The 13,824-nt window shown below is 39.5% G+C and overlaps 2 protein-coding genes across 4 annotated transcripts; one reads left to right on the top strand and one right to left on the bottom strand.

The window, feature by feature from the left end:
* Window positions 1-300: 300 nt before the first annotated feature.
* Window positions 301-8,416, top strand: LOC6030818 (GDNF-inducible zinc finger protein 1). 3 transcript variants are annotated; one of them, XM_038260051.1, is made up of 7 exons: window positions 301-1,015; window positions 3,952-4,569; window positions 5,544-5,652; window positions 5,711-5,807; window positions 6,505-7,449; window positions 7,506-7,824; window positions 7,885-8,416. In XM_038260051.1, exons 1-7 carry the CDS (start codon window positions 991-993, stop codon window positions 8,022-8,024), a joined length of 2,253 nt encoding a protein of 750 aa, XP_038115979.1. In that variant the 5' UTR covers window positions 301-990; the 3' UTR covers window positions 8,025-8,416. The 3 variants fall into 3 exon arrangements, with proteins under 3 accessions (XP_038115979.1, XP_038115980.1, XP_038115978.1); XM_038260052.1 differs by lacking the exon at window positions 301-1,015 and adding an exon at window positions 3,227-3,429; XM_038260050.1 differs by lacking the exons at window positions 301-1,015; window positions 3,952-4,569 and adding exons at window positions 3,228-3,429; window positions 4,732-5,452.
* LOC6030837 (pyrimidodiazepine synthase) lies at window positions 8,389-13,038 on the bottom strand. Its single transcript, XM_001841649.2, has 4 exons — window positions 12,836-13,038; window positions 10,539-11,131; window positions 10,357-10,478; window positions 8,389-8,541 (listed from the first exon to the last, which is right to left on the bottom strand). The coding sequence occupies exons 1-4, from the start codon at window positions 12,861-12,863 to the stop codon at window positions 8,511-8,513; spliced, it is 774 nt and encodes a 257-aa protein (XP_001841701.2). The 5' UTR covers window positions 12,864-13,038; the 3' UTR covers window positions 8,389-8,510.
* Between the last annotated feature and the right edge of the window lie 786 nt (window positions 13,039-13,824).

Raw genomic sequence — 13,824 nt, 5'->3', positions numbered from 1 at the left:
CAGCTCAACTGCAGCCATAATCAGCTGTCAATTACGGCACCAGAACAAAAGAGAGCTGTCATTTACGACACCAAAACAAAGCCATAACAAAAGAACAGCTGAACAGCTGAAGAACAGTATAACACAATTTCATTATTGATGTTATGTCTGTGATTATGTCCTGAATACCGTTGAAAATCAGACCATCCTGCCGAAACATTCGTGTATCCCTTTTCGAACACCCCAACATTCCACGCGTTGCTTTCTGCCTGTCTGCGAGAAGTCGGGTGGGTGGTGGGTGGGTTTTCCTCGCCTGGCCAGGACGCCAAACAGCAGCATGGATTCGATTGTGTAAATTTTCCAGACGTTCGAGGGTTTATGCTCTTTCAGTTCACTCCCTCTCTCTCTCTGTGTTGGCTTTTGTATTGATCTATCTTCATTCGGAGTGCGTCGTTGTCGAAATAAACACGTAAATTTCGATCTGGTGCGCGACAGATATTCGGCCAAGATTTGTAAGACAGATAGGTGATTGATAAATGTTTTGGTGAAATTATATCAATTGAAGAGAAGATAACAGTGGTGAATAGTTGTTAGTACGTATTAGGCTGCAAGCATAAAATAAAATCAATTGTGCGAGGAAAAACTAACGTTGACCACAACCCCCGTGCAATCATATTATTGTTAATCAATTTATCGATTGTTTGGTGAAATTGAGCGCGCTGCGAGCGACTTGTTGTTAGTGGAAACCCAGGAAGGAAAAGGGTTGGTCAGGAACTGCGTGGCGGAGGGCAAGAAGGGAGAGTTTATGTCGCGTTTTTGGCTAGACGTTGAAAATCCATGCCCCGTGCTTGTGCTTCATGTGATTTTTCCCTGCCACCTCTCGCAAACCAAGTGTTGAGGATGGCGTTTCGTAGGATCAAGAGGATTAATTAGAACCGAGTTTGAACTTAGTGAGATTGCCAGCATCACACATCGTTAAATGGTTTGAGGATAAAGCATCCCCTTATCAACATGGATCTGTGCAAAAGGCGGCTTAGTAAGTATTTAACTGATTACTTATATCTGAATCTGTTGAGACGAAAGGATGGCAGAATATTTAATAAAACAAACTAAAAAACTACCTTAAATGCAGTTTCAAAATGTGACACATGAACTAAAATATGCTTGCGTTTATTAGTTATTGATTTTTCGATCCGTTCTCAAATAAAAGCCATGTGATGATTAAGATATAAAGGAACAAGGAAATTTATCGTTGTTGAAACAAACATGAATTTTCGCGTATTTTTGATATCCACTTATCTAAGTGGGAAACCATAGACGCTAGATCGAATTTAAAAAGTATGCTAACATTCAAAACAAATAAATTCAAAAATGTGCCGTTGCCAATAATGCGAGCATGGACTTTACGCCTACAGCTTTTTTTTAATTCACTCCAAGAATCATATTACTTATAGTATTAATTAAAAACTCAGTGGAAACAGCATTAGAGACGACGAACATTTTTATGCAGACTTTCAATAGGTACCGTCATCTGGGGTCAATCGGGAAACAGTCTGAATAGGGACAGCAGTGTTTAGAGCACTTAAAGGTTTTAAATTTGGAAATGGATGTACACATTTTGTTGGTCTGAGTCTGTTCTATCCGAAACCAACCAGAAAAATCAAAATATTGTGCTCTAACATGGTTAAAACTGCTGTCCCAATTCGCCCCATGTGTCCCAATTCACCCCAGTTGACGGTATTCAAAGCTCTAATTAATAACACTCTTAAAAACACTGAAGTCATGGACGTCTCAAATTATAATATACTGAACATTCAATTTATTTTTTTTCTTTTTTGCCTTTTTATTGATAAAGTGTTAAGAAGTCAATTCTGTTAATTCAAATAATGTAAAATACTTTCGGCTTTGATTTATTTTTTATAGGACAATTACAGCAACACTTCACATTCTTTTATTTAATCTAATAAGTGGTTGTTCCTCTTACATAGTAATAATAAACTCTTTAAGGGGTTACACACATGTAGAAAATCACAAAATTGCATATTACAGAAAATTTATTGAATCCAGTAAAAAGATGATTTTCAATCACTGCTGAAAATTTCATGAATATATTACATGATTAAACTGAGTTAGAGACGATTATAAGCTCAACATTTTTCCGTGCGCAAAGCGGACTGTCAAACTTTCTGAGCGTTTTTCTCTAAAAATGGAGTTGATTTACGGGTGCCACGATATCTCGAGATGGGATGGACCAAATTGGCTGAAATTTTGGGTGAAAACTCTCAAGACATATCCCGTGTGCATGACGAAGCCCGATTTTGAAATTTTGCTTTTTAAAAAAATACAAAACTCAAAAACTGACGATTTTTTATATGAAAAACATTTTTTTTTATCTATTCTTAAATTAGGTTTTTGAAAATTGGTTTACGTCATGCACACAGGACTGGTTTAACGAGTCTTCACCAAAATTTTGAGCCAATTTGGTCAAGGCAGTGTTGAGATATCGTGACACCCATTTTTTGAAACTGCTAACTTCAAATATCTCGGCAATGATACCACCAAATGTCTACAAATTTTTCTTGATAATAGTTGAAAATGTATATTTTAATGCCCTGAAAACAAATTTTAAATAAAATTCAGCGTGTGCTCACACCAACCTCTTACTTTTTTTGTCGATTTGCATGTATGTAACCCCTTAAATGCAAAAAAAATCTTGATTTATAGTACAGAACTAACTTAGTCCAATGGTTTAGCCGCAAATAGTATGTCAATATCACTTGGAGCAACGACTTCCATCGTTTGAATGTACCAGATTTCGACAAAATTCTTTCTACAAGTTTAGATGTGATTGCTGGTCAGGACGTCAATTGGGCCCTAAAATTATGCTAAACCCAAGTGTAAACCAGCTTTGGATTACCTCACCATTAAAGCCACTGAACGCCTAGAACTGAGTAGGAATCTTGTAATGGAGACCATCAAGACTCGAAGTTGCTGAGCAAAGGATTTGAAAAGAAATTTAATTTCTGGTGTATTTGAGGATATCTTACGAGCACCAAAAGGGGGGCCAAATCTGGGTGAAATTAACAACTGAAACAAATGCAAGTCTGTACAAAGTTTGTTCCCACACAGCAATTTGTCGAGCTGTATGATATTTCTTTAGCTTCGAAAGGGTCTATGACACGTTTGATGTATCCAACCGCCATCACGCACACTCGCGCAAAACTCGGCAACTGTCAAACCAACGATGTCAAACATAAATTTTCACTCGTGCAAGCTACTTGAATATCTCTCTAGTTTGTTTGTAACTCCATTTATTTGGATTTTCGCTGCGTTTTCAAGTGCAATTTGTTCAAAAATGTTCACTTCAAACAGTATTTCACCAGTGTAAATAAGTGAGCATCAAAGTTTGTACGAAAAGCTATTGAAATCATCATAAAACACGATAAAAATGTACGTATACCTTCGATGGTGATTTCGCTTCGCTTTCGAGCGCTGAGAAAAATCGATAATATTGATGGTAATCTCTGAAGCTTTTCCTCGTCGTCAACATTTGATGCCTTTAGAGTTGTGGTTTCAGCGCTTACAAATCCAATCAATCGGTACAGCTTGAACCAGCGCCAATTATGCTCTAGTAAAAAAATCCTCATTTGAGATAAACAGAGGCACATTTTTTTTTCTAATAGCAGGGAACAGCTTTTTCTACTGAAACAATTTTTTTTATTCTACATTTAACGTATCCTGATTTTTAAAACAAACATGTTATCATGATTTTAGTTAATTTTATTTGAACATGTTAATTTCTGAGAGTAAAAAGTTTAGGTCTTTCTGCTATCAGTGGTACCGCTGTAAATAAACAATATTTTTATGGAAAAGAATTTCCCTCAGTATTTTCCTTTTTATAAAAAGTTTATATGCTTTAAAAGTATCTAAAAAGTAGATCAAAATCACTACCATCACGCTTTAACCCAACAGCTCGCGAAAAGATGAACCTGGGCCAGTCCACGTACCACTGTTCAATATGCTTGGTCCGGGAGAATCCGGTAGAAACGCTCAGCGGAACCATGATCGCAAAGGTCATCGAACGAGGCCGACCCACGCCGCCGCTTCCGTTGCTCGCAAAGGAATGCCGCTACAAGGGAAAGGCTTTCACGAGGCGTTTCAAAAGTGAGAATTACATGCGCTACAATTGGCTCTCCGGTTGCGAGTTGGAGAACAAGCTGTTCTGCTGGCCATGCTTCGTGTTCTCGTCGGATCCCAGCGATACCTGGGGCTACAAGGGCTTCGATGGGTTGAGCAATTTCAGCAACTCGGTCAAGACCCACATGAACCAGGAGTTGCACCTGTTGAATGTCGAAAAGTACAATTGCTATGCACCGAAAGAGAAGGCAATTTTGGTCACTCCAGATACCGCTGGTCATCATTTGGGCAATCGTCGAAGGTTCGATGCTGCAGCGACATTGGTCGCGCCTCCTGTGGAAACTATGACTGTGGAGGATGAGGATGATGATGATTGTGAGATTATTCCCCATTCGGAAGTCCTCGTAGAACTGATTGAAGGAGATGATCCACGAGAACCAGACAGCGATGCAAGTATGTTCGATTTGTTACTTTTTTTTGGGAAAATCTTTATTTTATTTTTTTGTTTCTGAAACACACGTACAATCTCTAAAGGCATTAAGATGTAATGACGACAAAGAAAGTTTCCTTGCTTCCAATTGGTTGAAAATTTAATCAAGCTATTTCTGAATGCAGCTTCCCACGATCAGAACCATGGCCAACGCTCCCGCATATCACTGTATAGTTTGTACATTGACCAAGATCCCATTTGCCTCGTTGAGCAAAGAAAGTCAACAGAAGATTGTCAAAAGTGGTCGTCCAACGAATCAGATGCCAAATCTGCACGCAAGATGCCAAAACTCGATGAACTTGAACGTTTACAATTGGATGACGGGTTGTGACAAGAATCAACGGCTGTACTGTTGGCCCTGCTTGTTGTTCAACACGATAGATTACGACACCTGGGGAAAGCGAGGATTCGCAGAATTTCACAAGCTGTCTCATGCGACACTCGAGCACACCAAGGATGTGTCTCACCAGGCAAAGAGCAAAACGTTGAAGCTTTGGATGGAGACGTCGTCGGACATTAGTGACGAAGAGAGCGAAGCGGAGGAATCGCTTGAGTGCATTCCGGAGCTGGACTTTCTTGACTCGAATCTGCCGGGCGAGGAGGAAGAGCTGGACATTAAGCCAAACGTGGAAGCCTTAAACGCATCCTCCCAGCAGGCCGTTACGGCCATCCTCGATCTGTGCGATCCGGCGGGTGTGAAGGAGATCGAGGTACAGCGATGTAGTCCCATACTGGTGAGGGACAACTCGCCCGAACCCGATATGAATTGCAAATTTGACACCACTGAAACACGACCGGAGACGTCAGTCGTTACATCAAATGAGTTTGAAATTGCCAAAATATATCGTACGTGTTGCTTTTTTTTACTGCAAAACTGTGCCACCTTTCGTCTCATCTTTGATCATAGAATTTTATATTATTATTTTAATAATTTCAGGAGAATCATGTGACATGTCTCAGCCATCCGCTGCCGGAGCGGAAAAGTACCAACTCAAGTGGCATTCTCACCAACAGAATCTCAATTCGTCCATCTCATGTCTCTACAGGTTAGTCTCGTCGTATCAATTTGCAATTTGCAATTTGTTTACGCCAAATTTCTTTCAGAAATGATCGCTATGCCGATGTAACGTTGATAACTTGTAACAATGAAGAAAATTTTACGATACCTGCTCACAAATTGGTTCTGGGAACTTCCAGCACGGTAAGCATACCACGTCTATTGTCTGTTTACAAACTAACTTTAAGGGCACATTAGTGCAACTGATACAGATTCACCGGTTGCCACATTTGATTCTGTATTTTTGAGGGTCAAAAATCTATATATCTGTATCAGGGGGAAGAAAATCTGTATTTGGAATCTGTATTGACATTTTTAAACATTTTTCAAAAAACAAAATATTCTTAATTGTTTTTTAATGCATAAAAATGCTATACAATCTAAAATTTAATGTTTGGGCTCATCCAGCAATTGAAAAAAAACAATATTTAAAGAATTAAAATTATTTGATTTAAATAAAAAATCGGGAAAATCTGTATATCTGTATGTTTTTCTTAAAATCTGTATTTCTTTATATACAGATTCTGTTTGACCTCATAACCTCAAAAATCTGTAAAATACAGATAAATCTGTATTTGTGGCAACCCTGGATTCACCTCGGGGTACAGTTTTTAAGCACACTGTCAGATGGTTGTGCCGCTGTAACAAAATCGTTTCACAGCTGTCAAATCCTCCAAAAATATCAAGAAGCTTGAAATTGATCAGCAAATGATCCAGATTCCCTCTTGAATCGCTTATTAGTAATGCCAACCCTGAATGATGAGTAGTCAGTAACTTCGATTGAATTATTGCTGGGAAAATGGCAAATCTTCTTGATTCAATGTTCCATTTTGTTCCACAGTATTTTGCCAACATCTTCGACAAGAACATAACTCCACCCCACGCCATGACGTACATTGTCCTTCCGCCGGAACTAACGCGGCGCGCCATTCAGACGCTGATCCAGTACATGTACACCGGCGAATCGACCGTGTCCGCCGACATCCTCAACGAGGTGCTGCGGGGCGGAGAAATTCTGAAAATCCGTGGCCTATGGCGTAATCAGGGCGCCGGAGGGTCTTCCGATGGGGCTGCGGCCGCAGAACAGCTGGTTCAGAAAAATTTGGCCGGTCGGCATCGAACGGAACGCGTCTCGGTGGATCGGGTTCCGCTGCAAGAGCCCCGACTTGCGCAGAATCCCATGCATGACAGTCCGGTGATTGTGACGAACTCTGTTAAGAGTTATGGGATAAGCCAAAACGCGCAGATGCCGGCCAGCTCAAGTACCCCAGTGATAAACGTGAAGAAAGACGTTGCCATCGATCCTGGGGAAAGGTGCAGCAGATCGGATGGTCAGTACGAAGGTCACTCATCAGGAGTGAAGCGGTCTCTGCCTCAGTCTGTGAATCAGGAAAACAACCATCAGGATCTCAGGCAGCACAGCACACATAAAGCTTCCCCGTCGAGGACCGCACTGGTGAGCGCGGAGAATGTTCCGGCCGGAAGTTCCATGCCGGAAGCGTTGAATTTCCTGAACGTTAAAGAGGAGCCGGTCGAGTGGTCTGACGTGAACGCGGACGAAATCCAACTGGGAAGAAAGGATTTATCAATGGTAAAGGTCGAGATGAAGGAATCAGGTAGTACTGCCGACGATTGTGGGAGTCAAGACCAGGAACAGATCTATTCTCCGTTGACGTGTGAGCTGTGCAGTGAAACATTCACCGTTCCGGCCGAATGGGTACGCCATATTGAGAGTCACACCGATCCTCCACATACAGTTGCGAAGCGACGCAGACGTGTCGAAGATGTGAGTAGTTTAAGCTAGACCTGTAGAACTTATCTTAAAGGAACTCTCTCTTTCAGAACGACGATGCCGACATTACCGCCGCGCTCAAGTGTGATCTGTGTGCAATGTACTTTGTAACCCCGGCCGAGTGGGTTCGCCACGTGCAGAGTACCCACACCGAAACGGAACTCGCAATGTCAAACAACAGTAGTACCACCAGCACATCTCGCAGAAGCACGAAACCGGTCGTCCCGTCAGAACAACATCCGATGGTGTCGACCAGCTTGGCGACCACTTCCACTCAACAGCAGCAATCGCAAGAGAAGGCCTGTCCGATTTGTAACAAAAGTTTTCCCTCGTACGCATCCATGATCATTCACAAGCGGACTCACACAGGTTATTGGGAATCTAGTGCCCAAATAATAACGAACCTTAAAACGTTTCTAACAATTCCAGGAGAGCGACCATTCTACTGCGATATCTGCAACAAAGGCTTCAACGTGAAATCCAACCTCCTTCGGCACATGCGAACTCTGCACAACCAACAGGGCAGTCAGTCTCCCGGAGGCGATCCGGACAGCCACGGTTCAGATTAGTTACTCGGAGCCAACACGGAACAACTTTCAAGTTTTCTCTTTTTAACAAGACTTTATAAACGAAAAAAATAACACACACACCCACACAGTTAATACAAACAAGAGTAAGTGTAGTTTTGTATTTTTATACCGATACGTTTAACCTTCCTTTTTGTACAACACCGTTTGGACAAGTATAAGCTAAGTTGTGCTTGGTCATATTTGAACAATTATATGTCGAATCGAAACAAAGAAACAAAAAATCTTCTTGCAGATTGAAAGAACGGAATCCGTTGGATTTCAAAGTGATACTGAAAAACGGGGAAATGATTGGATTGTTTCTTTCAAACCTTAATTGTAATAAAACTAAGTTGTTTTTTGCGAAACATCATGAATACAAATTTTGATTTTAAGTAATAAATATCTCGGCAATTTTCATGAATATCCGAAAGCCTTTCATGAAATTTTGAAAACGCTGGTGATTTTGTTCTGTTGGGAAGGTCGAGATTATGCGGCACGCAGTCGTTTTGCATCGTTTCTGAAATTAAAAAAAAGTTGAAAAAGTGAAAGTGTAAAGTCCTAAAAATACATTCAACAGCAAAGTTGGTTATATATAATGAGTCGTATTGTTTTTAAAACCGACTTTGACTCCGACTTGCAAAATTTTATCGACCCCGTCTCTAAAAACAATATCCAACAGATATTGTTGACAATTACCCTGTTCCGGTTCCGATTCCTACTCGAGGATCTAAGAATTTGCTGTTTCGTACTCCAAATCCGAGTTCAAAGAAGTACCCGACTCTACCAACTACGGTTTCGACTCCGTCTCACAGCCTTGATTCTTACGAGAGTCTGTCAAAATCTGTCAAAATCTTGCACAGATAAGAATAAATTTTTATTTAGGTTGACACTTGAAAAATCTGGCATTCTCAGATCAACATTTGCGAACATTTTCAGGAGAAAAAAAAAACTTACTTGCTCAATAATGATGCACAATTAGGCCGTTGCAAATATATTTTGAAGTTTATGTCCCTCCACTCTGACCAAAGCTGCAATCATTAGTTTCCAAAATATCTAAGTATTGACGAACATTTGATTTTTTACGAAAAATAAATTTTTTTCGGTGCATTGGAATTTTGTTAAAATTCAAAACATTTTTAAACAAGCCCAAACATGCTAAATATGATTATCAATGCAGAAAAATGCATTTTAGATTGTTTTTCGTTGATTAGACTTCTATTTTCATGGAAATTTTGAAGTTTTTTGGAAATTTTTTATTTTGCCCCCTGATTTTTCAGACCGATTTTCAAGGGAGGGGCGACATAAACTTTGAAAAATATTTGCAACAACCTTAAATACGTTTGAAAATATAAATCGAATCAAAAATTGCTTTGAAAATTCCTGATTTCACGGCATTTTACGGGATCGCGAAATCGTGTAAAATCAATAGCCGCAGTCATCAAAGATAAAGAATCATCTATAAAAGTCTCAGAGTACCCTGAGTAGGCCGCGGGTAATCGGCTCCCCTCCCACTAACATTAACACACAAGATCATCTGTAATTACTCTTAGTTTTAACTTAAATGTATTTACAAAGGCCGACTCGGTCCCAACCAGGACCCAGCACCGAAAAGGACCTAATAAAAATAATTTTATGAAAAAAAGTCTCAGAGAATTATTGGCTTACTAAACGTTTTCAATTAAAATCTATGGGTTGAAGCATAATTGCGAATGGACAAACAAGTTTCTATTATGTTTCGCCAAATTAATTGTTTGACTATCTATTGGCAAATTTGTAGTACCGTCATCTGTGGTGAATCGGGACTACAGTCTGAATAGGGACAGCAGTGCTTAGAGCGCTTAAAGGTTTTAAATTTGGAAATGAATGTACACATTTTGTTGGTCTAAGTCTGTTCTATCCGAAACCAACCAGAAAAATCAAAGTATTGTGCTCTAACATGGTTAAAATTGCTATCCCAATTCATCCCAGTCGACGGTATATAACACTATCGGTTTTGAAGGCCAGTTTGTCTTACCTAAAATTGCCCCACACCAACAGAAAACCCACTCCGTTCAAGATAAATTTATGTGATAATATTTACAAAGTGAGAGTCATGTTAGATAGACATTGCATTTGCTTTATTGTATACCAATGTGATGCGTATAGATCAATGTGCTCCATAGATTAATATGATGCTTAGAATTGCATACTTTTGCTTCTGTTGTTAGTGCACTGCAGGGTTAGTAAATGGAAATAATGGCCCCCAATGTACAGAGTGCGTTGATAGAGATGAGAAAACGAATGCGTAACAGAGAATTCAGAGAGCAGCTGCAGCCGAGCGTGTGCAACTTACGAAAGTATATCGTAGTTGTTCTCTCCAGACTTCCGGCTCTGCAGAAACTTGGTGTGGCTTTCAGTCGAGAGGAATGATTGCTTGACCGCTTCGTCCTTTTCCATAAGTTCGCGCCACTGAAGCTACAATAAAAACATGATATTATAGTTATCGATAATATACGTTCTCAACTCGATACTTACCAATTTACCGAACCGTTCTTTGTCCAGCTCGTACTTGTCTCCTAGGGCAAACTTCAGCAGATCGACCCGCTCACACCACGGCCAAATCATGTAGTCGAGCATTCCGGGTTTGTCGCCTCCAAAGTACGGCGTGGCTCGGCTTTTCAGTTCCTTCTCGAAGATGTCCAACCCCGTTCCAAACTCGGTGATGGCACCCGGTGGAATGCCGTCGCTGGAGAACAGAATCCGGTAGTACGGTGAGATGACCGCTCCGTTGAAGCGTTCGATCAGAATGCGGTCCTGCGCCTTCTGGAACGGATCGGCCGGGTAGAGTTTGCGCTTCTTGTCCGAGTACGCTTCCTCGATATAGTCGGCCACCACGAGCGACTCGTACAAGGTGATGTTTTCCTTGTCGGGAACTTCCAGTGCCGGAACCTTGCCGAGCGGATTCTTCTCAAAGTACCACTCGGGCTTCTCCGTCAGGTTGATGAAGATCGTGTGGTACGGGATGTTCTTGGCGTCCAAGATTAGATGGATACGCTGGGCGTACGGGCAGAATCGCATCGAGTAAAGGCGCAACTTGCCATCTTTGCCCAGTGCCGGTGGGGTGGATCCTTTGGAAATAACAAATTGTTTTAATCACCTTAAATTGTATTAAAATTAGTAGGAAACCAAAGACCATATCAGAAAAGGTTGAGTGTGATAGTGTGTACCTTTAATATTGATAAGCCAGGAAAACAAAACAGGCAAAGTCATTGACGATTTTAAAAAATGATAAGGTATCGGAAAATCATTCTACAATTAGTCATGATGTGTAGGCCACTTTAATTGCCATTATAGAGGCCAAAGTCACAAGCCAACCCTTGATTTCTTACCAGTGTACGGACAATTTTCTCAGTACCGGCTATATAGTTCTCTACAACTAAAGACCATCTCTAGACATTGTAACTTCAACTAACGTGTTTTCTGTCGAAACTCAGCTAATTTGAATTTTTGATTTTTCTAAAAATATGTAGGGATCTCTTGAGTCTTTAAATACTGATACAACTTAAAAAAATAAGGGTGATAGACGCGTATGGGCTTAAAGGCTTAATAGCAACATAACAATGATAACAAGAAGTGAATTAACTAAACAAAATATCTAACCAGATAAATCAGACACTCTACTATTCCCATGGGCGGAGTAAGTAGAGGGCCATCATCATTCCATCATTGCCTAGATTTTTGGTTCAAAGATATAAATTTTGCGTCGCTATCAATCTTTTGACAAAATTCTTTCTACAAGTTGTTCAGAATAGTTCCCTACATGTGTTGATACTTTTTGGTAACGATTATGCCATCATCAATCAATGATTGCCAGCTAGGACGTCAATGATTGTACCACAAAGTTATACAAAATTTAAAACACATTAATTAAGACCAAAAAATCCTTCCTTCTTCGAAATTGAGAAATTTAATTTTATAGGAAAATAGTGAAAATAGAAATCCACAAATTCCTGGTAGAATACAAAAAAAAACTCGCAAATAACCATATTTTGTAAGTAAATCAAGTAAATAGTAAATCAAGTTATCTCTCAAAAATCAAACCATCACCCCAGGTCTTTTGTGATCTCTATTGCAAGTTTCTGCTCCTAGGTCCAATGGCTTGAATGGGGAGAGCATCCAAACCTCTTTTTACTCCAAGGAGCATTCCAGCCCAGTGTTCGCACTGACGACCTTTGGATTGCGAGTCCAACCGCTGTCAGCGATTCCTCCGGAGCAGGCTTGGTTTGAACATTGCTTTTGAAAACTATTTTATCTACAACGAAAATGTATAGTCAATGCAGTAGTCTAGCATGATTTTTTATTGTGCTGCAAAAAGTCACAACATATTTTTTTTAGGGTAGTGAAACACTTGGTTTATAAATATATTTTATATTATTAAATAATGTAGAAAAATGAAATCATGAATCGTAAAACAAGTATTTGTTACATTCTAAATATCTTTTACTAATCGTGATATCTAATTTGCCCCTTTGTTTGAAGAGCTTTGATTTGGAGTGCACGGTTGATTACACAATGCAATTCTTTGTATGCAATTATGCTGTTTTAGAGAAGACTAATCCGTTCACTAAGCTTCCTCCAGCACATCATGTTTGACATAACATTTCTCCTACATCACCGCCAGACAACGATGACATCAGAGTTAAAAATGATCTTTCCATGTTTGCTTTTATGTCTTCTTTTCTTTCCATAACTCTACTTTTACGTGTCGTTGGTTTAAAAAATCGATAACACTCGAAACATTACACCCTCGAATATGATAAATAATTCCTTACCTTTGGCCAAATGCTTTCCACTGCTCATGTTGTCCAGAAGGTTCTTTCCAGTATCACAAAAACCTTGGCAAAAATCAACCCAGATCGATTCGTACTGCGAGACAAGAAGTTGACCACAATCACTCTGGTTCTGCAACTGGCTCTCCACTGTCGGCACCGTCACAATGACGATTTCACATTATTTGTATTGACTGGCTCCGGCTTACTTTTTATATTAGTTTCTGTACAAATCTGGAGTTTGTTTTGATAAGGTCCAATAAACAAAATTTTCAGTTTTTGCTTTTTGGGTGTTTTTTAATACTCCTGACTCAAGGCGGTTTCAAAAACATCCAAAAAGTAAAAACTGGAAATTTAGTTTATTGGACCTTTTAAAAAAAACTCCAGAAAAGTGTTTCGGGAGATTGAAACCGGTTGATTTTCTCTCTCCTGCGCTCACTGTCTGGTCTTCTCTTGATTCGTAGACTGTTGTGACGGAGTACTTGTCAAGCCGGCAAACTGGAACAAACCCTAATTTGTGTATATTGATGCTGTTTTAGTCACATTTTTTATTTTGAAGTACTTTTCAAGATTTTTAACTTTAATTAGTTTATCGCAAACATTGTCTGATAAATTTCCGTTATAAGGTATCGATGAGCTACCCCTTGATTTATTTCCAGCGGTTTTACTATTGTGCCGCTGTTTTAAAAGTGCAGTCCGATTTATATCAAAATTAGGGTGATATGTTTTCAAAAATCATAAATCAATATAATTTTTTAAATTCTTTACTATAGTGACGTTGCAACGTCGGAATGTGTCTTATGCTTTTTTGCAAGTATCTAGGAGTAATTAAATTCAAACAAAAGGGTTTTGTAATGAAATTTGTGAGGAACGCATCAATCACTAAGGTGGTTAAATAAATTAATATTCGTGTTTCTTATCATCAAAGGTTCTTATTCACTCGAGGATCCTGTTCAAGTAGAATATCAATGTTTGTGAGTTTAAACCTCTAT

Source organism: Culex quinquefasciatus, chromosome 3, assembly GCF_015732765.1.
Source record: "Culex quinquefasciatus strain JHB chromosome 3, VPISU_Cqui_1.0_pri_paternal, whole genome shotgun sequence".
Taxonomy (NCBI): Eukaryota; Metazoa; Arthropoda; class Insecta; order Diptera; family Culicidae; genus Culex; species Culex quinquefasciatus.
The sequence above is the reverse complement of the archived record's forward strand: the minus strand, read 5'-3'. Positions and strand labels throughout refer to the sequence as shown.

Excerpts from the sequence above, each read along its gene's own strand:
- LOC6030837 (XM_001841649.2), bottom strand. The coding sequence starts at position 12,863 with ATGAGCAGTGGAAAGCATTTGGCCAAAG. Across the intron at positions 10,479-10,538 it reads AAGAACGGTTCGGTAAATTG|CTTCAGTGGCGCGAACTTAT; the intron begins GTAAGTATCGAG and ends TTTTTATTGTAG. Across the intron at positions 8,542-10,356 it reads AACAACTACGATATACTTTC|AAACGATGCAAAACGACTGC; the intron begins GTAAGTTGCACA and ends TTTTAATTTCAG.
- LOC6030818 (XM_038260050.1), top strand. The coding sequence starts at position 4,750 with ATGGCCAACGCTCCCGCATATCACTGTATAGTTTGTACATTGACCAAG. Across the intron at positions 5,453-5,543 it reads TGAAATTGCCAAAATATATC|GAGAATCATGTGACATGTCT; the intron begins GTACGTGTTGCT and ends TAATAATTTCAG. Across the intron at positions 5,808-6,504 it reads TTCTGGGAACTTCCAGCACG|TATTTTGCCAACATCTTCGA; the intron begins GTAAGCATACCA and ends TTTGTTCCACAG.